General features: G+C 56.0%; 1 protein-coding gene across 2 annotated transcripts in view; it reads left to right on the forward strand.

The window, feature by feature from the left end:
- Positions 1-22,965, forward strand: part of KCNH2 (potassium voltage-gated channel subfamily H member 2) — a 114,980-nt gene extending 92,015 nt beyond the window's left edge. The window contains exons 6-16 of one of the 2 annotated variants that reach the window (XM_084859694.1): positions 2,094-2,516; positions 4,218-4,605; positions 5,833-6,032; positions 6,445-6,697; positions 14,543-14,736; positions 14,930-15,029; positions 16,007-16,285; positions 18,009-18,204; positions 19,054-19,228; positions 22,197-22,207; positions 22,773-22,965. In XM_084859694.1, coding sequence (XP_084715820.1) covers positions 2,094-2,516; positions 4,218-4,605; positions 5,833-6,032; positions 6,445-6,697; positions 14,543-14,736; positions 14,930-15,029; positions 16,007-16,285; positions 18,009-18,204; positions 19,054-19,228; positions 22,197-22,207; positions 22,773-22,965 — 2,412 coding nt within the window. Of the gene's footprint in view, positions 1-2,093; positions 2,517-4,217; positions 4,606-5,832; positions 6,033-6,444; positions 6,698-14,542; positions 14,737-14,929; positions 15,030-16,006; positions 16,286-18,008; positions 18,205-19,053; positions 19,233-22,196; positions 22,208-22,762 lie in introns of both variants that reach the window. The other variant, XM_084859693.1, reaches the window with a different exon arrangement.
- The last annotated feature ends 3,202 nt before the right edge of the window (positions 22,966-26,167 follow it).

The following is a 26,167-nucleotide window of genomic DNA, read 5'->3' on the forward strand; positions in this document are numbered from 1 at the left end:
GGGCACAGACTCAGGGCCAAATTCCGAGAGTGATTCAGTTTGCTGAAAAAGGTCTGCTGAAGTGACTGATACTGTTTGCTGCTAAACTGGGCACACGGAGAGTGAGGATGCTGGTTGGGTGGGGGGTTGTGCGGGGGCGGGGAGGAACGTGCTGTTGGGAGGACAGTTCACACGATCACCGTGGGGGGAAATAAGCAATGGTGGCTTATTTCCCCCACCGTGCATGCTGGTGGAATTTGTTTAATTACCCTCACTGGCACAATGCTGTATTGTGTGAACCCAAGTGGCCTGGCTTGTTGGAGGGGCAGCAACCCCCAAATAAGCCATGGACTGTTGTTGGGTTGCTGCCCACTCCGAACAAGCCATGCTGCCTGGGTTCCCATGACACAGGTGACTGGCTACCATGTTGGAGGTTTGGAGGGACTTTTCACTCAGGTCATGTTGACTTTTGTTGACTTTTCACTCAGGCCGTTGGATTCCTGCACTGAGCAAGGGGTTGGACTCGATGGCCTTGTAGGCCCCTTCCAACCCTACTATTCTATGACTCTGCTTTTGGGGGGGAAGCATGCCTTCCCTTGCTGCATGCCCCTTGGCTCACTTGCTTGAGTGACCTGGAGCTGTTTGCTTTACAGGCTTCTTTCTGCACTGTGTGAACTTTCTGCTTGTTGGGGCTACTGATTTGCAGGGGGGAAGGGGGTTGGATGGTCTTGCTTTTATATGAAGGGTTGGACTACGTGGCCTTTGGGCTTCCCACGCTCTGCTCAGATCTCCCCCCCCCCCGCCCACCCATCTTGGTCTTGGCGTTCTTACACACACGCCAGCCTGTCTGGTACCAAAATAACTGCACACACACACAGAAAGATGCTCTCTGCACCTTGGCCGCTGGCGAAGGAGAGGGCCTGCGCTTGCCCGGCGGGGGGCCTGGGGACCCGCCCACAGGGCCGCCCGGGTGGCCCTCCTCGGAAAGGCCCCGCCCTCACCAGCGGTCTCGGGCCGGGGCTGCCCCCGGCTGGGGAGCCACGCCAGCCCATCCCGCCAGGCGAATTGTTAGCGGGAGGGACGGGCGGCGGCGGCCAAGGCGGGCGCCTTTTGGGGCTCCGAGAGCAGGCCAGGCGGGTGACTTCCCGCCCCAAGAATGTCGCCTCGCGCGGCTGCTGCGCTGGCCGCGCTCCCTCCCGCAGGGGCGACCTGCCTCGCGCTCTCGGCATGCCCGGGCGCCGCGTGCCGGGGGCCCCGCCCACGCCCCTTGGGCGCCCGGGCGCGCAGCCGGGCCTGAGCGCCTGCCCCGTGCGGAGCCGCCGCGAGGGCCCCGCCGCCGCGCCGGGACCGCTCTGCCCCGGCCCAGCGCGCTCCCCCTGCCCGGCGCCTCCCGGCGCGGCGCCTGCTTGCGCCTGGACAGCGACGCCCGCGCCAGAGCGCGAGGCCCGCGCGGCGCGGACGAGGAGGGCCCGCCGCTCCCTGGGGCGGCGGCGGGGGCGAGCAGCCGCGAAGCCGGGGAGGGTCTGGGCAGAGGGCCGAGAGCCGCGTGGCTCCGGGAGTGCCGAGGAGCGGGAAGGGCGGGCTGAGCCTCCCCTCCCTCGGGCGCAGCTCCCTTGCTGGCGCTGATGGCGAGCGGGGCGCTTCCCCTCCGGCTCCTTTCTGGAGCAGCGGCGCTGGGCCTGATGCCTCCCGGGAAGCCTGCCGTGGCTGAACTGGGCTGCGTGGGGCACGCTGAACGGGGGGCTGCGCTCCTGGTATGCTCAGAGGCAGTCGCTTCGTTGCTACTTCCTCGGCGCCTGGGCTGAGCCCTGGCGTGGAAAGCAGGGTCGTTCTGGGGGCTCAGGCACCCGCTGCCCTGGGCTGCAGCCTGTTTCCGGGGGCCATGAGCGAGGCAAGAGGAGCTTGGCGGGCCCCAGCCACTGCCACGGGTTCAAACGCCGGCTGTTTCCCGGTGTTGCGTGCGCCCCACTGAGGGCCCTCTGGGGAGGCCGGGCAGGGGGAGCAAGAGGTGTGTGCAGAGGATGAGCGCCCCTCCCTGAGGCAGGGTGGCTCTGGCAGCCCCTGGGCCCCGCAGGGATGCCGAGTCCTGAAGCCCCTCTCCTCTGTGCCACCAGGTCCTGTCGCTGGGCGCCGACGTCCTTCCGGAGTACAAGCTGCAAGCGCCACGGATCCACAGGTGGACGATTCTCCACTACAGCCCCTTCAAGGCAGTCTGGGATTGGCTGATCCTGCTGCTCGTCATCTACACAGCCATCTTCACACCCTACTCGGCGGCTTTCCTGCTCAACGACCGGGGGGAGCAGGCCCACCGCTCCTGCGGCTACTGCAGCCCCCTCAGCGTGGTGGACCTCATCGTGGACATCATGTTCATCATTGACATCCTGATCAACTTCCGCACCACCTACGTCAACTCCAATGAGGAAGTGGTCAGCCACCCAGCCAAGATCGCCATCCATTACTTCAAGGGCTGGTTCCTCATCGACATGGTTGCCGCCATCCCCTTCGACCTGCTGATCTTCGGCTCTGGATCTGAGGAGGTAGGCTCACCCCAGCCTTTGACACACCCATACTCATGCTGCCTGAGCTCTGGCTATTATTTCCACCTGTTTGAAAAGCTGGCTGACAGTGGCTCGGTTCTGTGGTGTCGTGGAATGTTCGCAAACATTCTACCTCTTAGCACTGAAGTAATCAGGGAAAGAATGAGGATGCTTTTGATTCTGTGAGTAAGATATTTTATTCCTGACAGACTTGTTGCCTTCAATGACCGCAACGCAGGCAGAAATTCAACAAGTGTAAATATACCCATCACAACAGATTTAGATTGCAGACAGAACCACCCCACCTGTTGGATTTCCTTCTGTCAGGGGAAAAGTTGGAACTCTGCCTGTGAGGGAAGTAGGGGGTTAGTCTGGCTGGAAGCTATGGGAAGGAGGGAGGAGAGGCAGATCTAGGCATCCAGGCCAGACAGAGTGGCCGGGAGACAGGGAAGTGAGGCAAAAGGCGCTGAAGGGAAAAGGCCTTTTCCCTCCCCGTCCCTCCCCCCCTGCTTTCCAGAACTCAGGCGCTCATTTGCGGAGCAGGGGGTGCTTGTGGCCTGGGAGAGGTTCTGCTTTTGTTGCAAGGCTGGAGTCTTTGCACCATAAAGAGCTGCTGCTGCTCCCCACCGGCACATATTTACCAGCACGTGGGAAGAAATTTGGTCTGGTCCTGAGGGAGACACCAGGTCTCACATGCCAGGTGCGTGGAGTGGGAGGAGGCAGTCGGAGGCCTCAGGTGTGCAGGCAGGGCTAGAACTGCTTCGGCGGAGCAGCAAAGGACCAAGAACTCCAGCTTGCAGAGAATGCATGGGAGGAGTCTGTGTGGCTCCTGGACCCAGTCACAGCCGCTGTGCTGGGCCCCCTGATGCCCTGGGCTGGCCCGCTCAGGCTGTTCCCAGGGGCTGCCTTACTCATCTGAGCCACGTGGAAAGGAGAACCGAGACAGGAGCAGTAGCTCCCCTGCTCCAAAATGCCATCACTTCAGCGTCACCAGGCTGGATTTGGCCAATGCCTCATCCCCCCCCCCCCGAAATGCGCAGGGTCCAAACGACTGTCCCCAGGCCAGGATACAGAAGGAGCGGGAACCGATGCCTGAGCAGAGAGGTGCTGGGGCTCAGACCTGCCTGGGGGCCACATCCTGTGACTTGAAATTCGTTCCCTGTAGCCGCAGGAGTGTGAGAGGGCCAGGATAGCAGTCACTCAGTATATGGATGTGTGGGAGGGCTACTTTGTACATGCCCAGAGAAGCTCTTCTCATTAGATTGACCTGCCAGGCTTCAAGGCTGCGCTCTTTTAGAGGAGTTGGGTGCTAATGAGGCCTTTTGTGTGACATCTCCCAAAGCGGACCCCCCCCCCCCCGCGCTGCCTTTTCACAGAAGTTAGGAAAGGACATCGATGGTGAAATGGGCAGGGTGGGGATTGGAGCAGAAAAGGAGGAAGAAAGGGCCAGCAGGAGAGGAGAGGGAAGGAGGTAGAATTGGGGGGGGGATCCTTCTCAGGAGGTTTGCCAAGGGACGTCTGGGCCTGCATCTGCCCTGGACATCTCTTGTCCTGCATTAGAGCAGGCAGGGAGTTCAGCTAGCTGGCCTCCTGGAATCTCCCTTCCTCTTAAGAAATAGCCACCTGTTTCAGGCTGGGGGGCTGCTGCCTCCTTGCTTGGAGACCCAAATAGTTCCCCTCCCCTGCCCTCCTTCTCCACAGACCACCACCCTGATAGGGCTGCTGAAAACGGCCCGACTGCTGCGGCTGGTGCGCGTGGCCCGCAAGCTGGACCGCTACTCGGAGTACGGTGCAGCAGTCCTGTTCTTGCTGATGTGCACCTTTGCGCTGATCGCCCACTGGCTGGCCTGCATCTGGTACGCCATCGGGAACATGGAGGGCAAGGACATCGGCTGGCTGCACTCGCTGGGCAGCCAGATTGGCAAGCCCTTCAACGAGAGCACCCCCCACCTGGGCCCCTCCATCAAGGACAAGTACATCACCGCCCTCTACTTCACCTTCAGCAGCCTCACCAGCGTTGGCTTCGGGAACGTCTCCCCCAACACCAACCCGGAAAAGATCTTCTCCATCTGCGTCATGCTCATCGGCTGTGAGTCCCCGGCTGGGGCGGGGGGCCCTGCACGGCCTGGCCCAGGAGCGCGCTCTCGCTCTCTCTCACGCGCGCGCGCACGCACACCTGCACGCCCATCCACGCCTGGTCTCGCGGCACGAGTGGCGTCTGTTTAGGTTTGCATCTCTGGGCGGAGGCAGAGCACCCGGGGCTTGAGGGCATCTCCACGCCGGAGCCTTACAGCCTTGTATTACGAACCACCACCATCGGTCGTTAAGCTCTGGATTTCCTGCTAGGCCTGTCTCAGAGGCAGTGCACAATATGTGAAGAGTGCTTATCGTGCATCTTGTTCACATGGGATGAAAACAGCCAGGACACAAGCAGTGATCATGCCGCGGCCCATGGCCCGGCCCCACCTCACTCCCGAGGAAGTCCTTCAGCTCCAGGGTGCAGAACCAGAGGGCCAGGGGCCAGGCCCCCCAGAGGCCCCTCCCCCACCCCTGGCCTACCTCCTCTCCCCCAGCCACCAGTCGTTCAGCGTTCCCTGGCCTTTGTGCAGCGTTTTCCCCAATCTGAAAGGCTGAGTCGCTGGCGGGAAGAGCTTTGAGCTGCACCATGCTGGGTTTTTGTGTGTTTGGCCCCACCTCCTTTCCCTTTGGCCCCACCCAGCACTGGGACATGGCCCCTGAGATCGTCTCCAAAACAGAATTCAGCCCTCAAGCTGCAAGAGGTTCTGCACCCCTGGTTTAGCTGCAGATGTCAGCAACCAGACCTGGGACCTTCTGAGTACTAGCATGTGTTCTGCCTGCTCCTGGGTTGGCCTGGTGCATGCGCGTACCTCACACATGCCCTTCCCACTGTGCACACCAAGCGGCAGCCCCAGGCAGCTGCCTGGCCCGAGGCCTGGGAGAGAGTTCTGTGGGAGCTAGGGCTCCCCTGAGAATGCCTCTCTCCGTCTCCCACCTGTCCTGACTTGGCACACGGCCGGGAGCCTGGCATGAGAGCTTTTGATCTGGCAGGCATTGGCGGGTGTGAGCGTGGCAAAAGTGGGGGTGCAAAGAGTTCAGGCAAGCAGGAGTGCATGGCTCGGGGGCAGAGGGTGTGCAGCACACGCTCGGGAAATGCTCAACACCGGGCAGGAGGAGCTGAGGCTGGGGACGGCAGGGCTCCAGGGAGAGCAGGCCCTGCCCTCTGCCAGCGCTCATCGGCCAGGGTCCGGGCAGGAGGCGGATTCTCACCCGGCCCCCTGCCTTCTCCCCTCCCCAGCGCTGATGTACGCCAGCATCTTTGGGAACGTCTCGGCCATCATTCAGCGGCTCTACTCTGGGACAGCCCGCTACCACACCCAAATGCTGCGGGTGCGCGAATTCATCCGCTTCCACCAGATCCCCAACCCGCTGCGGCAGCGCCTGGAGGAGTATTTCCAGCACGCCTGGTCTTACACCAATGGCATTGACATGAACGCGGTGAGCGGGCAGAGGCTGCGCCGGGGCTTTGCCAGGGCGAGACCCAAAGGAGCCTTGCTCCCCAGGGCGGGGGGGAGCCCAAGGAGAGCGGGGGAGTGTTGCAGGGGCCCGGGGGAAGCTGCTGCTCACAGGGTCCCTGGGGCCAGCCGCATCCTCTCCGCCTGACCTACCTCACAGGATTCTTTTGAAGATACAACGGGTTGGGGGAAGAGGACCAGCTTGTTGCAGGAAGGGCAGGAGAAAAATGCAAGGAATAGAAAAGAAATCCCATAGAGAAAGCAAATCCCTGCCTCCCGCCCATTCTCAGAGGGGGCTTGAAAGGCCAGCCAGGAAGAAGGCTCCCTAGGGCGTCCCATGGGCCCAGCCACTTCTCCCTGGTGCCGATCCCAATCCCCATCTCCCCGCCCCGCAGGTGCTGAAGGGCTTCCCGGAGTGCCTGCAAGCTGACATCTGCCTGCACCTCAACCGCAGCCTGCTGCAGAGCTGCCGGCCCTTCAAGGGGGCCACCAAGGGCTGCCTGCGGGCCCTGGCCATGAAGTTCAAGACCACCCATGCCCCCCCGGGGGACACGCTGGTCCACGCGGGCGACGTCCTCACCGCCCTCTACTTCATCTCCCGTGGCTCCATCGAGATCCTGCGTGGTGACGTGGTGGTGGCCATCCTTGGTGAGGAGGGGATAAAAGGGGGCGGGGGAGTGGAAAGGAGAACGCAGGGTTGCGTTTAGCAGCACATGCCCTGCCCCTGGCTGCAGTGCCTGCACAGCTGCTCCCCACGAAGGCCACCTCGCCCGGCCCTGTGGGGGGCTGGACACCCCCACTCTGCGCCTGCTGCCACGTGGGATGTTTGGAGACGGTGAATGCCACTGGATAAACTGCAGGGGGCTGCTGCCCCCTGCCCTCCTCGTGGGCTTCCCAGGGGATCTGGCTGCCCACTGTCACCAGGGTGCTGGACTAGCTGGACCTTCCTGGGTCTGGTCTTGCTGCAGGGCTCATCTGTGGTCCAGAGCACAGACAGGGTGCAGCTGTTGGCCTCACAGCTGTGTCGGATGGATCAGGCCCCGGAAGTTCTGCCTCCCCCTCGCCCTAGCATTCTGTTCCCAACAGGGGCCAGCCCGGTGCTTCTGAGCAGCTCGCCAGCAGAGTGTGACGATGCCCCCCCCCCGTGACTTGTCCCCCTTTGACCTCGGAGCTTGCATGGGGCTGGCAGCCATGGGGAAGCCCAGCCTGCCTCTCATCTGGCTTTCGTGCCAGCCCCGCCCTGTCACTTGCGGCAGTGAGTCCCCCAAGTGCCTCTCGTCAGCCCTGGAGCCCCTGCTGAGCGGCTTCATCCAGCGGCCCACCTGTGTTCCAGTCTCATGCAGGGGAGCAGCCTCTTTCTCCCTGTCCACTCTCCTGGCACAGTTCAGCACTTCGGGGGTGGGGTGGGGCACTTGGAAGCATCCGGTGCGCCTGCATGCTCCTGCCCCCCCCCCCCGCCTTTGTAGCGGAGATACGTTACAGGGAGTGACACGGATAAGAATGTTTGTATCCTGTAGACATGCCAAGCACCAAGCACCCCCCTTTCTTGATGCTTTGAAAAAAAGAGCTGAAAAGGCCCCCATGGTTAGCTCTTTCCACTCCAGCCCCCGTTTCACACAGTTGCCTTTCCTGGGACCGTGGCCCGCTCTTTTCTGAAAGGAAGGAGTCCCAGAATTGGGCCAGCCTGGGGATTTCCTTTCCCCACCATTCATCCTAGGGGCTGGGGCCAGCATTCAGCTGGCATGGCTCCAGCCCAGCTGGGGCAGGCAGAGGTTTGAATCTCCCTCTTGGCCTCCTGGTCCGGGACAGCTGAGCCCCGCCTTCCATGGGGGAGCCGTCAGCAGCCACAGCCTTGGGCTGCAGACAGCCATGTTTTTAAGAGAGTCAAGAGTGGCGCGGAAGAAGCGTCCCTCCCTACATTCATTTTGCCCCGCTGTCGCCTCTCGGCATGCAACCTGCAGGTTTTGAGGCGGTCCCAAATGTCTGCCCAGTGTGTTGAGCAGAGGTGATAGAGAGGTGCTGGCTGGGGGATGATGGGAGTTGTAGTCCAACACATCCAGAGGGTGCCAGGTTGCGGAAGCCTGGTGCATGCCACGAAACATGATGCCTTGCAGGGGCAGGAGGGGCTCCCACCCTGGCATCAGTCTGGAGCCACATTGGCAGCAGCTGCTCCAGCCAGCAGCCGGAGAGAGTCCTCTGGCCACTCTCCCGCCTTTGCCCCCCTCCCAGTCCTCTTTCTCGTCCTGATGCGGGCAGCCATGAGTGCACTTATGCTCTTGGGCAGCCAAAAAGCAGAGCAAGCTGCTCCAGCTGGTCCAGGGACTACAGAAGCAAGCGAGTGACCAGAGCGAGCAAACAGGGGGAGCAAACAGGAGTTGGCCAGGGGAGATGCAGTGGTAGAAGAGACAAAGGAGACAGAGGCTAAGAGGTAAGTGGGCTGCAGGAAGCCCAGGGGGCTGCCCTTTATCCTTCTGAGTGGCTGTGAGCTCACCAGGTGCTTCTGAGAGCTCCAACTGAATTGGGGGGTGGGGTGGCCTGAGTACTCCCAGCAGACGAGTGGGCGGGAAGCTTCAGTCTGTTTCCCACCTCCCAGCTGAGCAAAGCAGAGCAGAACAGAGCAAGCTGCTCCAGCTGGTCCTGGGACTACAGAAGCAAGCAAGCTCCCAGAGAGCGAGCGAACAGGGGGAGCAAACAGGAGTTGGCCAGGGGAGTTCGGCGGAGGAGGTCAAGGGGGAGGCCCCTAACATTTTTTTTTCATTTTTTCATATTTTTTTTTACTAACTTTTTCATTTATTTTTCTTGTAACACATGCTTCCACACCAGTGGGACTCTGCTTTTAACCTCTACTGAGTAGAGGAGCAGGCACAGGCTAGTCTAGAACAATCACAAAGCTAGACACAAAAAGGGAAAAGAGGCAATGGAAGGACAGGACTCTCCAGTGGTGGTGACCTGCAAGGTGTGTGCAATGTTTGTTTTCTTGCCTGAGAACAACATGGCCTACACCTGCAACAAGTGCAAGTTGATCACGCTGCTGGAGGAAAAAGTAAGTGGACTGGAGCGGCAACTGTCAACCCTCCGGGGAATAAGAGAACACGAAGAGTTCTTGGACAGAATGAGGGAAGCAGCAAAGCGAAGACCAGAAGCTTGAAGAGCAACAGCAAGATGAGGCAGTGGGAAATGCTGAGGTGAAGAAAAATGGAGTAGAGGATACTCCTTGGAAAAAGGTGACAGGAGAAGAAGAACTAGACGCCACTCTGCACCAGTGGAAGCAGTGGAGCTGTGGAACCGATTCCAGGTACTTAAGGATGAGACTGGAGGCCAGCCTGCAGAGGAAGAATCACAGGGGAACCTGCATGAGAGTGAGCAAGAGGCTGAAGGTCAGTCAAACAGAGGCGATGAAACCCAGGCCTACAACAAGAAGAAGGGAAGAGTGGTAGTAGTGGGAGACTCCTTGCTGCGTGGGATCGAGACCCAAGTATGTTGCGAAGACCCGTGGACTCGCCAGGTATGTTGTCTCCCGGGAGAACAGATTAGAGACGTGACTGAAAGGTTGCCTGCACTCATAAAGCCCACTGACAGGGATCCCTTTCTTCTCATCCATGTGGGAACAAATGATACCGCCAAGCGGAGCTACGAAGAGATCACGTCAGACTTTGAAGCTCTGGGAAGGAAACTCAAGAACTTTGGGGCCCAGATAGTTTTCTCATCCATCCTTCCAGTAGTTAGAAGAGGGATAGAAAGGGAACGAAAAATACTCTGGGTGAATGACTGGCTACGAAGGTGGTGCCGACGAGAGAGATTTGGATTCTGGGACCACTATACTTCCTGGAAGATGGGCTGCTGGCAAGGGACGGGTTGCGCCTCACAAAGGCTGGGAAGAATATGTTTGGCCACAGCATGAAGAACTTCATCAGGAGGGCTTTAAACTGAATCCTACGGGGAAGGGAGATGTAATGTTGGTGGTAACAATGGACCTAGGCGCATGCACTGCAACGGAGAGAACAGCTCTGATAGGGCCCAATAATAGTCTTCAGACACATGTAGGTAGAAAGCCAGACTATGAAGCACATGGTCTTCGATGTCTATATACTAATGCCCAGAGTATGGGAAACAAACAGAACGAACTTGAACTCTTAATACAGGAGGGAAATTATGACTTGATAGGTATAACTGAGACTTGGTGGGATGACTCTTATGACTGGAATACAGCAATTGAAGGATATAACTTGTTCCAAAAGAACAGGAGGAACAGAAAAGGAAGTGGGGTTGCACTGTATGTGAAAAAGACATATATCTGCACAGAAATACAAGAGGATGAGCTTGGTAGCCCCATCGAGAGCATCTCGATCAAAATAAATGGAGCAAAGAATAAAAGGAACCTGGTGGTCGGAGTCTACTACCGGCCACCCAACCAAGGAGAAGACGAGGATGAAATTTTTGAAAAGCAAATTGCCAATGTTTTAAGGAAGCATGATGTAGTAGTAATGGGGGACTTCAATTTCCCCAATATTTGTTGGGAGACAGATTCTGCAAAACATGGCCCCTCCAGGACATTCCTGACTTGTGTGGCGGATAACTTCCTCCTACAGAAAGTAGAGGAAGGAACTAGAGGATCGGCTATCCTTGACTTGATCCTAACCAACAGAGATGACTTAGTGGATAAAGTAGCAGTTACAAGAACTCTGGGGGAAAGCGACCATGTTGTACTTGAGTCCTTGGTTCTAAGGGAAGCAAAAGCCGAGCGTAGTGAAACGCGTACCCTGGATTTTAGGAAAGCTGATTTTCATAAACTCAGAACCATGATCAGGAAGGTCCCATGGCAAGCGACGCTAACGAGAAAAGGAGTCCAAGATGGGTGGGAGCTTTTAAAAAAGGAAATTCTCAAGGCACAATCACAAGCAATTCCAACAAGAAGAAAAGGTGGGAGACAACAGAAGAAGCCAATGTGGCTTCACAAAAAGCTTAGGGATGACCTGAAAACAAAAAAGGACACATATAGGAAGTGGAAAGAAGGCAAAGTAACAAAGGAAGAATACAGGCAGGTAGCACAGAATTGCAGGGATGGCGTCAGGAAGGCTAAAGCTGAGAACGAGCTGAGGTTAGCAAGGGATGCTAAAAACAACAAAAAGGCTTTTTTCAGCTACATGCATAGTAAAAGGCAGAGGAAAGAAATGGTGGTTCAGCTGTTAAATAAGGATGGCAAAACGATAACAGATGACAAAGAAAAGGCAGAGGTGCTCAATTCCTACTTTGGCTCAGTCTTCTCCCAAAAGAGGGTCTATGACCCCCCTGGCAAAGGCGAAGTGCAGGCTGAAGGGGCAGGATTGCAGCTTGAGATAGAAAGGCATATGGTCAAGGAACACCTAATGACTTGGAATTAGTTCAAATCTCCAGGGCCAGATGAACTGCATCCTAGAGTAATAAAGGAACTGGCAGGAGAACTCTCAGAACCGCTCTCTATTCTCTTTGAGAAATCATAGAGGACAGAGGAAGTGCCAGATGACTGGAGGAGGGCTAATGTCCCTATCTTCAAAAAGGGTAAAAAGGAGGAACCTGGGAACTACAGGCCAGTCAGTCTGACATCAGTCCCAGGGACAATTCTGGAGCAGATGATAAAGCAATCCATCTGGAAGCACCTTGGGGACAATGCTGTGATTACTCAAAGCCAACATGGATTTGTCAAGGACAAGTCCTGCCAGTTGAATCTGATCTCATTTTTTGATCAAGTCACCTCCCTTGTAGACCGTGGGAATGCTGTAGACATCATATACCTCGACTTCAGCAAAGCTTTCAAAAAAGTGCCCCATGATATCCTGAGAGCAAACTAGCTCAAAGTGGGCTAGATGAAACAACGATCCGGTGGATCCACAGTTGGCTACAGAAATGGACTCAAAGAGTGCTTTGCAATGGGACCTTCTCCAACTGGGGAGAGGTAATGAGTGGGGTACCGCAGGCCTCAGTCCTGGGCCCAGTGCTCTTCCACATTTTTATGAATGACTTGGAGGAGGAGGTGCAGGGAATGCTGATCAAATTTGCAGATGACACAAAATTGGGCAGTATAGCTAATAACCTGGAAGACAGAAACAAAATTCTGTTTTGGGGCTGGACAGCCATCTGTCAGGGATGCTCTGACTTGGATTCCTGCATTGAGCAGGGGGTCGGACTTGATGGCCTTGTAGGCCCCCTCCAACCCTACTATTGTATGATTCTATGATTCCCCCTCCTCTGCACTGCATGCACATTGTGGAGCTGGAACTGGGACCCCAGCAGCCACTGCAAGCAGGAACAGAGGAACAGAGTAAGTTGCCATGTACCGCATCAGGCCGCCTTGGTCCATCTGGCCCAGGGCTGTCGACACTGACTGGCAGCAGCGGCTCTCCCCCTAGGGCCTCAGGCAGGATTCCTTCCCAGCCCGGTCTGGAGGGAATCAAACCGGGGACCATCTGCATGCAAAGCAGGGGCTCCTCCGCTGAACCATCGAGATCTCAGGGAACCAGGAGCAGTGAGAGAGACAGTCGGCCCACTGGGAAGGCCAGGGGGGGGCACCATGAAGTGCGCTGCAAGCCACCAATCCCAGAGCACTGGTGACCCGTGCAGTCATAGAATCATAGAATAGTAGGATTCAGTCGATGGATTGCACCTTCAGTCGATGGATTGCACCTCACGTCTCGTTTTTGAGGCCTTGCTATTTTCAAAGTGAATTATCAAATGTGTCCCTCCCCCACCCCTGTCGCTACATGAGGAGGATTGAGCAGGATGCAGACACCGCCTCCCAGTTATTTCTAGGGGTACACAGAACCCGGCGCAAGGGAGGCAGTGGGCCGCCGTCTCCCGGCTCGACCCGTGGTTGGGGCACCTCTGCCATGCCTCAGGTCATGCAAGGGCAACTCCACCAGCTGGCAGCTTTTGCTTTCAGTGCAGCATCCGCCAGATCCACTGGTGCTGCGTGTGTGAGATCCTTAGGGAATGTGAAAGCTGAGCTTGGAATCCCAGCAGCAGAGAGGGATGTGGGAACTACGGGGGGGCATGGGGGTGATGCTGGGTCCTGGGAGGGGTCCCCACAGGACTCCTTCCGCTGCTCTCCCTACTTCTAGTGAGTCACTCATGGACCAAAAGGAGATCATAGAATCATAGAATAGTAGGGTTGGAAGGGGCCTACAAGGCCATCGAGCCCAACCCCCCGCTCAGTGCAGGAATCCAAGTCAGAGCATCCCTGACAAATGGCTGTCCAGCCTCGTCTTGAATGCCTCCAGTGTGGGAGAGCCCACCACCTCCCTAGGGAATTGGTGCCATTGTCGTATTGCTCTCACAGTCAGGAAGTTTTTCTTGATGTTCAGACGGAATCTGGCTTCCTGTCACTTGAGCCCATTATTCCGTGTCCTGCACTCTGGGATGAGCGAGAAGAGATCCTGGCCTTCCTCTCTGTGACAACCTTTGAAGTACTTGAAGAGCGCTATCATATCTCCCCTCAGTCTTCTCTTTTCATGGCTAAACATGCCCAGTTCTTTCAGTCTCTCTTCATAGGGCTTTTTTTCCAGTCACCTGATCATCTTTGTTGCCCTCCTCCGAACCCTCTCCAGTTTGTCTGCATCCTTCTTAAAGTGTGGTGCCCAGAACTGGACACAGTACTCCTGATGAGGCCTAACCAGTGCTGAGTAGAGGGGAACTAGTACTTCCCGGGATTTGGAAGCTATGCTTCTATGAATGCAGCTCCAAATAGCATTTGCCTTTTTTGCAGCCACATCACCTTGTTGGCTCATATTCAGCTTGTGATCGACAACAATTCCAAGATCCTTCTCGCTTGTAGTGTTGTTGAGCCATGTATCCCCCATCTTGTAAGTGTGCATTTGGTTTCTTTTTCCTAGGTGCAGAACTTGGCATTGATCCCTATTCAATGTCATTCTGTTTTCTGCCCAGCACTCCAGTCTATCCCGATCACTTTGAATTTTGTTTCTGTCTTCCAGGGTATTAGCTATCCCGCCCAATTTTGTGACATCTGCAAATTTGATTAGCATTCCCTGCACCTCCTCCTCCAAGTCAGTCATAAAAATGTGGAAGAGCACTGGGCCCAGGACTGAGCTCTGTGGTACCCCACTCGTGACCTCTTCCCAGTTTGGGAAGGTCCCATTGAGAAGCACTCTTTGAGTCCAATTCTGTAGCCAACTGTGGATCCACCGGATCGTTGTTTCATCTAGCCCACTTTGAGCTAGTTTGCTTATCAGGAGATCATGGGGCACTTTTTTGAAAGCTTTGCTGAAATCGAGGTATATGATGTCTACTGCATTCCCACGGTCCACAAGGGAGGTGACCTGATCCAAAAATGAGATCAGATTCGTCTGGCAGGACTTGTTCTTGACAAATCCATGTTGGCTTCGAGTAATCACTGCATTGTTTTCAAGGTATCCTGACCGTGACCTTATAAAACCTGTCGTCGCCCCCCCCCCCCCCGCCCTATCTGCAAGGGCTTATTTTGCCACCTCCTCTTCCACCCAGGGAAGAACGACATCTTTGGGGAGCCGCTCAACCTGTATGCGCGGCCTGGCAAGTCAAACGCCGACGTGCGAGCGCTCACTTACTGCGACCTGCACAAGATCCACCGCGAAGACCTGCTGGAGGTGCTGGACATGTACCCAGAGTTCTCTGACCACTTCTGGTCCAACCTGGAGATCACCTTCAACTTGCGAGATGTGAGTTTTGCTCCTGGAGAGTCTCCACCCTGTCATCCAAGGATGCCCCCTACCCCGGTGTGCTGCTGACCAGCTCAGGGTAGACACGGTGGCCCGGGGGGACCCCAGGAGACCCTGCTTGCCTTGCCACAGCCCTCCCCCTCCTACAGAGTCCCATCAGCCACCGAGCTAATGAGCTCTCCTTGCATGGCAGACAAACATGATTCCAGGCTCGCCAAGCAGCGATGGGGTGAACGGCAGCTTCAGCCGGTTGCGCCGCCGCAAACTCTCCTTCCGGCGGCGCGCCGAGAAAGGTAAGGACAGCACCGAGCTGGGCTCCCGTGTGCCACAGGTCCTGTGGTCCCAAGGATCATTCAGGGAACACCCTTTCTCTGGGAAGCCCTTCCTTGGGGGCCATTTTTCTAATCAAAATTGCTGCCCCCTCAGCTGCTTCCCCAACAGGGCCAGGAAATAGGTGTGGGGGGGGCAGTTTCGATAAAGCAAGCAGTTGATGCGTTGGGCAGCACCCCTGTCAGGACCAGCCTCAGGCATGCCCATTAAAATGTAAGCGAAGAGCAGCAAGGGAAAAGTCTCCGGCAGGCCTCCCGCATCATGGCAGGCCTGGCCCTGACACAAACATTGTTTGCAAAGCACAGAGCCAGAAAAACCTGGGAGCCAGAAAGTGGCAGAAGCGTCTCCACCCGCTAGAGAGTCTGTGGCCATTCCAGAGCACTGCTCTCTGGTGGAGATATCTCCCACCCCCCAGATCATCTCAAGCCCCTGGCAGCAGCCAAGACCCAAAGGACAGGGGGCATTTTGCTGGGGTTGACCAGCTGTAGGAGGTCCTTCTCTTGCATTTGTGGATCCTTCAGAATGAGAAGGGGGACTGCGGCTCTACAGGGAGGGGCTAATGTGGGGGGGGCTCTCACTCCCTCCCTCTGGTAGCCACCCCCTGGAAGGAGCGGGGGATCAGGATCGACTGGCAAATGGTCTCTGGGTCTGGGAGTAAGTGAAATAAGACGTAATTATCTGAAACAGTTCCTGCTCATGGCATCCTCTGTAGCAGAATTTTGCAAACAGGACACCCACTGCCTGGAGTCCTTCATGGGGGCCTACAGGACGCCCTTTCTGTCTCCCCATTCTCACTCCTGCAAACCCCCTCACTCTCCCAGCTTGGGTTCCCAGGGTCCTAGAGGCAGCTGTTCTGGTGAGGGGGGGGTACAGCCAAAGGCCCCTGCCCCACTTCCTCTTGCCAGGGTCTGCTGATGACTTTTTCTGACTCTCCCCACAGATGAGGAGAATCTAGGGGAACTGAAAGCCCAGCAGAAGGTGCTGCAAGTGGGGCAGAACTACCAAGCGCCAGGGGCTCCACATGGCCTGCCCAAATGGGACCCATGCCGCAGCAGCTCCGTGGCATCCAGTCCCCCCTCCAGCGACGAGGAGGAGCCCCCCCTCCAGATCTCCAGTGCCACAGGATTGTCGCCTTTCCACCCCACGGTGCCCCCTGGCAATCCCACCTCCCCTGCGCCTCTGGAGCACAAAGGCAGTGATGCCTGCACCCCGCTGGCAGGTAGGGCAGGGGCAGGGTGTCCACGCACCATGGTCCCCGAGCGGCAGCCCAGACAGGCAAAAGCCTGGAATCCCAGCTGCATCCTATGCAGAGGTTAGGGAGGGGGTTGAGGCCTGGTGCAAAGCTGGAGATCTTGCATTTTGAATGAAGCAAGTTTTCTGACCCTATGGCTGCAGAGGGACAGGGCTGCACATCTTCAGAACCCCGAAGATGCTGAATAAGACTTCTGGTGCTCAGGGTATGGCTCCCCTTCCCTGTTGCAGGGCGAAAGGGCAGTCACCTGGGAGCCTTTTTTCAGAACTGGGCTTTTCCTGGCACAGAGTGTGGGCACAGAGTGTCTCTGTCCCCCTGGATGTAAGGTCATTTAAGGCAGGGTGTGCATGTGTGTGTATGAGGGGTCCAGTTCCCAGGCTAAAGTCCGAAATCCTGCACATGCTGCCTCCAAACCTTGTCCAGCCAGGCGAGTCCAGTTGTGCTTCTGCCACCGCTGCCTCTCCTCGTCCAGTCGCCGTGGCTGGCATTTCCCGCAGTGGCTGCAGCCACACTAGCCTAGGACAGACACGATTCACTCGCTCAGTTCCTCCTGGAGACGCTTGTTCTCAGTCACGGCATTTCCATGTTTCCCCCGCTGCTTTTGCATTTCCCACCAAGTTCTGATCCATTGTGATTTTTAAACATCCTCCCTGCAATTGCAGCACAGCCCTTTCTGGTTGTGCTGCAATTGCACAACTGATTGCAGTGGGATTGGCTCACCTGGGTTGGACACGTGGTCCGTGGCTTTGTGGGCAGTTGTTGGTAGTCCTGCCTCAGCAGCGCCCATCTGGCCCCAACATCACCGTTCGTCCTAGAATCATGGAATAGTAGGGTTGGAAGGGGCCTCGGTCACGGCCCTGACCGAGTCTCTCTCCCAGCGGAGCACAGGAGCAGCCTGCTCAGCCTGGGGAGGCTCGGTCAGCGTTGCCAAACTTCTCCAGACTAGCTGCTGAAGCCAACGTAAGAGGCGTCCTTCCGATTTGCAAGAGGCTAGCTAAAGTGTGGTCGCCCTGGGCACCGCAAGAGCGAGCAGGCCCAAACGAGCTGCTTTTGGGCTGCCCTCTGGAAGCACCAAAGTCCAGCCAGCTGTGTGCCCCAGGGAAACCATCGCATCCCCTCGGCGTGCCCTGCAGTGACTGGCACATGGTTGTTACTCCATGAAGCCTGAGCCTCGGCAGAGGGACAGCCCAAGAGCTGCTACCCCCCGGGTGCCTTACCTGATGGTTGCCCTGGCCAGGGGTTGTTCTGCCCCGTCTCCAGGGGCCTGGATTTTAGCTGGACTGGGCTGCTCCTGGAGCCTTTTCCTGCACCCCAAGGTCAGCCCCCAGGCAAGGGCCACCCGCGTCTCTCACTCTTCCTGGCTTGGCCTGGAGCTCTCCTTGCCCCACTGAAGCTGGGGGTCCAATCCAGCCCCAGCCCTTCCCAGCTCCGTGGGGCAAGCTCTTGTGACCTGGCGTGACGGCACCAGGTCTGGCGCGGCGACTGCTGGCTCCCCCGGCTGAGCACCGGGGATACAGGTTCCCCCAGGAGTCTGCTCCTTTCTTGGAACAGTCATCCGAGCTGGTGGTTCTCAGACAGCCCAGAGCAGGGAACGCTTCCCGTCCGCGTGGCCCTGCAGCAGAGGCCGGGGTGCCGGCGGGAGCATGGCCCCGACTCCTCCGACTCCTCCTCTCCCTCCTGTGCCACGCAGGGGCCTTTTCAAGCATGTCCAACATCTTCAGCTTCTGGGGGGAGAGCCGGGAGCGGCAGTGCCGGGAGCTGCCCCACTGCACTGTTCCTGCCCACACCACCCTCAGCATCCCCCTGGGGGGCGGCGCCCCGCTGAGCCGACAGCATCGCACTGAGCTGGAGGGCCGCCTGGACCTGCTGCAGAAGCAGCTCAACAGGTACTGTGGGGAGAGGGGCACGGGGGTTGCTGCGCAGCAGCTGCCACAACTCCCCTTTGGCGCCTGCTGTCTGTGCAGTCAGGCGTGTCTTTTCCTGGTGGTTAAATATTTGAGAGAGAGAGAGAGAGATGCCAGGGCTCAAACCTGGGACCCTTGCCCCTGTAGGGCGGCTTGCACAATGTGGGGGAAGCGCACTCCGTACATTCTAAGAGCTGCCTTGCTGCTGTTGCTTCATGTTTTCCTTCTGGGACTGACCTGGCCCCAAGGGGTCTTGCTTCTAGATACATGGAGGCAACTGAGGAAGTTTCAGCAGGCAGAGGGGACAGCATGGCCTCTTGGACACCCAGGAACAGACCCCCCTCTGCCCCCAGAAATGGGGGAGATTAAATGAGGGAGGGCAGAGAGCCTTCCTTATGGAAGGAGCGAATTTTGACCGCTGGGCTGGGCTAGGTGATCTCACTGAGACCAGCGTTTAATATGTGTTTGCTCAGGCTCAGCTGTGGGATACATGAAGGAGAGGGTGCCTCTGAGGAAGCACAGAGTGCCGGCCAGAACCAGCATCCTGGCAGCTGCAATGAAAAGCCAAGTGTCAGAACGCAGCTTTGAGGCTGGCTGCAGCCCTGGCCACTCCCCGGCGAGAGCAGAGCCACCAGCCGGCTGTCCCCATGTCATGGCTGCCTTCTGGCCTGGGCCTTTCCTCATGGTCCAGTCATTCTGGAACATGAGGAAAGCCCCCAGGCCCCCTCCCCTACCAAGGCACTTCCACAAACACGCTGGGTGTTCCCGGAGTCTTAAAGGGCTAGGAGCCCCCACCCCGCACCTTCTCACACTCTCTTCTTTCCCCCACAGGCTGGAGAGCCGCCTGACCGCGGATGTGGCAGCCATCTTGCAGCTCCTGCAGAGGCAAGCGGTGCTGGTGCCGCCGGCCTACAGCACAGTCTCATCTCCACAGCTGCCACCACCACCAGGCCCTGAGCCGGCCCCAGGGGAACGGCCCCTGCCTGTCACCCTACCCCAGGCCCAGGTGAGACTCCTGTCCAACAGCCCAGGCCCAGACGCCCTTCAGCTGCCCCTCTCTGGCAGTCTCCCCTTCGGCACACGGGGCTGCTTCCACGCCAGAGCCCTTCAGCGCCGCTGCGCCATTGCTGTCCCGCAGTTCACCCGAAGCAGAACGCAAACTCAGGTTCCCGACACACTTCGTAGAGTCCCTTGCTGTTCAGCAAGGCCCTTCCCCATGATCAAGAGCTGTCTGTCGTGTCCACTCACAAGTAAGATTGATGGATGGCTTGACTGAGGAATTTGTATCCTGAGTTTCCCCTCCAAAATGGAGATGCACAAAATAGCTAAGAATGTGTAATAACTACCTAAAACCAACAAAAACCAACACAAGAAAAATATCAATAACAATATGAATAAAACTATAAAAGAGCAAAAGTCCTTTCTACTGTTAACTGGGAACTTCTCTTTTCTTTCAATTCTAGTGAAATAGAACTATTTTGCTATAATGGAGAGAAAAGATTTAAAAAGCATGGATAGAACCAGGTAATTTCCTTCTCTCTAGCAGGGAATGAAAGCTGGCTAAATAAGGGGCAGTTCAGTTTCCCCATTCACACTAGATAGGCTGGTGCTCCTGCCCTCATGAGGGCTACCACATGAAGTTCTACTCCTTCACACAGCACATTGCCATACTATGGGGTTTGCTAGCACAAGATGTAAGAACATCAGAACAGCCCTGATGCTGGATCAGGCCAAGGGTCCATCTAGTTCAGCATTCTGGTCACAGAGCGGCCAACCAGCTGCCCACAGGAAACCCACAAGCAGGACACAAGTGCCACAGCACCTTCCTGCACATGTCCCCCAGCAACTGCTGTCCACAGACCAACTGCCTCAGATACTGGAGGGAGCACAGAGCCATCAGGACTAGTAGCCACTGACAGCCTTCTCTTCCAGGAATTTGTCCAATCCCCTTTTAAAGCCATCCAAATTGGTGGCCATCACCACATCCTAGGTGATGGCCACCAATGCCATCAGTGAACTATGTGCTGTGTGAAGAAGCTCTTCCTTTTGTCTCTCCTGAATCTCCCCATTCAGTGTTCCAGGTGTGAAGTTTTCATGCCCTGCATCATTATGAGCACTATCTTTTGGCAGAAAGGCTGTACATTAATTAATTAATTAATTACTGGTCTGCCACTTCCTGATGGGCTCTTGTTCTTTGCCCTCAAACATCACTGGCCCAGATCACTTCCGCAAAGGTTGTTCTCTCCCTCTGGTGAGACGGGGGGCGGGGGGGCTTCCTTTCTGCCACTGTGCATGTGAACCTGAGCCAGGGAAACGTTTGCTGCTTGATGGGAAAATCTCTTTAGCCCAAGTGGATCAGTTTCCCAGACTGAATCATAGAATCATAGAATAGTAGGGTTGGAAGGGGCCTACAAGGCCATCGAGTCCAACCCCCTGCTCAATGCAGGAATCCAAGTCAGCGCATCCCTGACAGAGGGCTGTCCAGCCTCATCTTAAATGCCTCCAGCATGGGAGAGCCCACCACCGCCCTAGGTAATTGGTTCCATTGTCGTATTGCTCTAACAGGACGTTTTTCCTGATGTTCAGCCAGAATCTGGCTTCCTGTAACTTGAGCCCATTATTCCGTGTCCTGCACTCTGGGATGATCAAGAAGAGATGCTGGCCTTCCTCTCTCTGACAACCTTTCAAGGACTTGAAGAGCACTATCCTGTCTCCCCTCAGTCTTCTCTTCACAAGGCTAAACATGCCCAGTTCTTTCAGTCTCTCTTCATAGGGCTTTGTTTCCAGTCCCCTGATCATCTTTGTTGCCCTCCTCTGACCCCCCCCAGTTTGTCTGCATCCTTCTTAAAGTGTGGTGCCCAGAACTAGACACAGTACTCCAGATGAGGCCTAACCAGTGCTGAGTAGAGGGGAACTAGTACTTCCCGGGATTTGGAAGCTATGCTTCTATGAATGCAGCCCAAAAGAGCATTTGCCTTTTTTGCAGCCACATCACCTTGTTGGCTCATATTCAGCTTGTGATCGACAACAATTCCAAGATCCTTCTCGCTTGTAGTGTTGTTGAGCCACGTATCCCCCGTCTTGTAAGTGTGCATTTGGTTTCTTTTTCCTAGGTGCAGAACTTGGCATTGATCCCTATTCAATGTCATTCTGTTGTCTTCTGCCCAGCGCTCCAGTCTATCCAGATTACTTTGAATTTTGTTTCTGTCTTCCAGGGTATTAGCTATCCCGCCCAATTTTGTGTCATCTGCAAATTTGATCAGCATTCCCTGCACCTCCTCCTCCAAGTCATTCATAAAAATGTTGAAGAGCACTGGGCCCAGGACTGAGGCCTGCGGTACCCCGCTTGTTACCTCTCCCCAGTTTGAGAAGGTCCCACTGAGAAGCACTCTTTGAGTCCGATTCTGTAGCCAACTGTGGATCCACCGGATCGTTGTTTCATCTAGCCCACTTTGAGCTAGTTTGCTCATCAGGAGATCATGGGGCACTTTGTCGAAAGCTTTGCTGAAGTCAAGGTATATGATGTCTACAGCATTCCCACGGTCCACAAGGGAGGTGACTTGATCAAAAACTGAGATTTGTCTGACAGGACTTGTTTTTGACAAATCCATGTTGGCTTTGAGTAATCACTGCATTGTTGTCAAGGTGCTTCCAGATGGATTCCTTTATCATCTGCTCCAGAATTTTCCCAGGGATTGATGTCAGACTGACTGGTCTGTAGTTCCCAGGTTCCTCCTTTTTACCCTTTTTGAAGATAGGGACAACGTTAGCCCTCCTCCAGTCATCTGGCACTTCCCCCGTCCTCCATGATTTCCCTAAGAGAATAGACAGAGGTTCTGAGAGTTCTCCTGCCAGTTCCTTTATGACTCTAGGATGCAGTTCATCTGGCCCTGGAGATTTGAACTCATTCAAAGTCATTAGGTGTTCCTTGACCATATGCCTTTCTATCTCAAGCTGCAATCCTGCCCCTTCAGCCTGCACTTCGCCTTTGCCAGGGGGGTCATAGACCCTCTTTTGGGAGAAGACTGAGCCAAAGTAGGAATTGAGCACCTCTGCCTTTTCTTTGTCATCTGTTATTGTTTTGCCATCCTTATTTAATAGCTGAACAACCATTTCTTTCCTCTGCCTTTTACTGTGCACGTAGCTGAAGAAAGCCTTTTTGTTGTTTTTAGCATCCCTCGCTAACCTCAGCTTGTTCTCAGCTTTAGCCTTCCTGATGCCATCCCTGCAATTCCTTGCTACCTGCCTGTACTCTTCCTACACTGTGTAGGAATGATACTGTGAGAAGCCCATCTTCTCTTCATTTTGCAGGCTGTTTTTAAAGAACGAAGCTGTGTCCAAAACAGCCCTCAGCCTTAAGGAAACATCACATAAAACTCACTGTCAATTTGCTTGATGATTATCCTGGGTTTAGCAGCATTTCGGGTGGGATGGCACATGCAGCTTCCATCCTAGCTGTAGCCCCTGGTTTGTTGGGGAGGGGGATGCCAAGTGGCCCCAGGTTTTCCAATCCTTTTTCTCCCAGCCCACCTGTGCTGATTCTGTCCTCTTACTCCCTTGCAGGTTCCTGACTGCCCGGCCCCGTGTTTGGACTACACCCGTCCCCCCAGCGACGAGGTGGTGCTGCTGGTGGAGCCCTCGCTGCCCGCCCCACGGCGACTTTCCCTCCCCGGGCAGCTGGCTTTGGCCTCCCAGGGCTTGTCCACAGACTTGCACAGACACTGCTCAGACCCCGGCAGTTAATGGACTGTTGACCGAGGCCCCGGCGGAGGGTCTTCCTGAGAGTTGGGCCCTGGACCCCTGTTCTGATCGGCGGCATTGTGAGCTCCACAGAGGCCCCGGGGGTGATGGCTGCCCCGGGGCATGGCCAGGGCCGGACCAGCCACACCACCCACTACGCTGTTAGCTGGTCTGACAGGGGTGGGGCAGTCGCCACGGGGACCACCGGCTGATTGGCTGACAGGGACTGCTCATGGGCAGATGGGCTGCTTGCCGGAATAGTGGTAATAATTAATAATAATGAACAATATGAATGCTGATAAGGGTTAGAAGAATCTCCCCCGCGACCCCAAACATATCACTCAAGACCAGCAGGACATGCACAGTTGCCCATGGATGGGGTGGGGGGAAGAAGGGGCTGGGGTCTCTTAGGACCCAGGATGTGGCCTGCAGGGCGGGGGCTCCTCCTGCTCGTGCCTGTGCCTGCCCCCCGGGCGCTCGGAGCCTGTGTCACGCCCAGTCCACCTGTGCGTGCGCATGGACAAGAGGGGGGCATCTGTGGGTGCTAGCGCCCTTCCCTTGTGCATGCCAGGAGCGCGCCCTCGCTGGCGGAGGTCCCCACCAGGGTTGTCCTCCTCCCATGTCGCTTCTGGATGCCTTTCCCATTGAGCCCTGTCTGTCTTATCTGTCCAGGGCTCCCATCAGCCACCCCTGTTGGATGGGTGCCTGTGTGTGTGTGCGGGGGGGAGGGGTGCCTCCAGCTCACTCTCCAGTAGCCACAGCCTTGTGCACGTTTGCACTCTGTGCTCTCCTCCACCCCAGTCCATCTGGGCACATCCTGCAAGGAGGCTGCAGGGACGCAAATGTAGTTGCAGAGGACATGAGATGCATTCCAGGTGAGCGGCTCCTGGAAGGGGCGAGGAGGAGATCGAGCATGGAAGCCGGAGGAAGAACTGAGCAGACACGTGTGGGTGCACGCACACGCGAGTGCAGGGACTGTGGAAGGCTCAGGGAGGGCCTGAGGGCAGGGCGGCACATCTCAGGTCACGACACATAGTGCCCCCAAGCCTGGTGCGGGGCCAGTCAGTCAGTCCTCTGACCTGCCAAAGTCTTTTCTTGCCACGGCAACCGTGGAGAGTGGCAAAGGGTGAGCTCTGGGGCAGTCCCATGGCCTTGGCCTGTGTGTGGACATCTGTGCATGATAATCTCCAGTTCTCTCAACAGTGTCTTTATTCTTTGTGCACTGCCCACTCTCTTGTAAACAGGCAAGGGGAGTAACGTGGGCACCCTGGGGGGCCCCTTGCCCCGCTTCCCCCACCTGGCAAAACAGCCCCGGCACTCCAGAAGTATGCGCTGGGAGGCACTGTGCTGGATGCAGCACCCCCCCCATGGGTTCATCTCCCCTCCAATTCAGAATGGCTGAGCAATGGGTTACACTCCTTCCCCTCTCCTGGGTGCCTCACTGGGGCAGTTGGACAGGGGGCAGGGGGAGCTTGTTCCATCAAAGGGCCTCTGGAAGCCCTGTTTCTTTGCACACCATAGATGCTCTAAGGGGCAACAAGACCTCATGCTCTGCTGGCCCTTCATGTCTGAATGTTCGTGACAACCCCCCCACTCCCCCCCCCGCATGCTGTACTCAGCATTAGCAACTGACACCCAATAAACTCCAGGTTGGATGCCTGCCTTGCGTGGTGTGTTTGATCTACTTGCATCGGTGGGGCAGGGCAGTCAGTCAATGCACTTGGTGCAAAGAATGCCTGGATGAGGCAGCCACAGCATGGGATCTGCCTGAGTGTCGCGCATGGGCTGCATTCTGCCAGGGATGTCTGAAATGGACGGGGGGGGGGGGAGGTAATGAGCTGTGCATGCAGATTGATAGGGACTAATTCAGGCCAGGGTGATCACGAAAGAGATCAAAAATAAAACAGGCAGCATTGTCATGCCATTAGGGAGCATCTGTAGCGCAGCCCCACTTAGGACCATGTGAACAGTTCTGGTCACCACATTTCAAAAAGGACATTGGAGGGAAGGAAAAGGTGCAGAGAAGGACAACCAAAATGATCAGTTTCCAGAGTGTTAGCAGCCGTGGTCATCTGTTGCTGCAAAAGCAGCGAAGGGTCTTGTGGCACTTTAAAGCCACCTGTCAGGGATGCTCTGACTTGGATTCCTGTGTTGAGCAGAGGGTTGGACTCGATGGTCTTGTAGGCCCCTTCCAACCCTGCTGTTCTATGATTCTATGAAAGACCAGCACATTCATTATGGCTGGAGCTTTCATGGGCTGCAGCCTAGTTCATGGGAGTCATGAACTGTTATCTTGAGTTGCAGGTAGATATATACATGTTTGAGGAGGGTGAGGGTGGATTGTAAACAGGGAAGTCAGGGAAATGAAATGCAGAAAGTACAGACGATGACAATTGCATTAGTGACAGTGGCCAGTCACAAAAAAATCCTTGGTGATAACATGGACAATCTGGCATTGGTAGGCATATTAACACCTGTAGTGTGATTTTTTAAACACAAGAAACAGTTACAATGTTTGGGGCTATTTTGTTTAGAGAAAAGGGTGACAAGGGGCAGGGGGAGGATAATATAGAGGTGTAGAATAATATGTAGGGAAAGTGGATGGAGAGAAGCTTTTCTCCCTCATAAACCTAGAAGCCAGAGTCATTCCATGAAGCTGATCAGTGGGAGATTCACGACAGACAAAAGGAAGGACCTCTTCACACAGCGCAGAGTTAAATTGCGGTATTTGCTATTACAAGATGTAGTGTTGGCCACCAACTTGGATGACAGCACAGGATATCAGATAAATTAACACAGGATATCAATAGCTACCAGTAAGGATGTAGCCCCTTCATGGATCACTGCCTTGTTGTGGCGAAGGGGCTTGCGTAACTCAGTGAAGCCATAAGCTATGCCATGCAGGGCCACCCAAGACGGACAGATCACGGCAGAGAGTTCTGACAAAATGTGGTCCACTGGAGAAGGAAATGGCAACCCACTCCAGTATTCTTGCCAAGAAAACTCCATGGAACTTATCACAAGGCTAAAAGATATGACGCCGGAAGATGAGCCCCTCAGGTTGGAAGGTGTCCAATATACTACTGGGGAAGAGCAGAGGGTATTTCCAAGTAGCGCCAGAAAGAGTGAAGCGGCTGGGCCAAAGCCGAAAGGACACTCAGCTGTGGATGTGCCTGGTGGTGAAAAGAAAATCCGATGCTGTCAA

The sequence above is a fragment of the Heloderma suspectum genome, chromosome 5 (genome assembly GCF_057233095.1).
Source record: "Heloderma suspectum isolate Gila_16-S chromosome 5, 16-S_ref, whole genome shotgun sequence".
NCBI lineage: Eukaryota > Metazoa > Chordata > Lepidosauria > Squamata > Helodermatidae > Heloderma > Heloderma suspectum.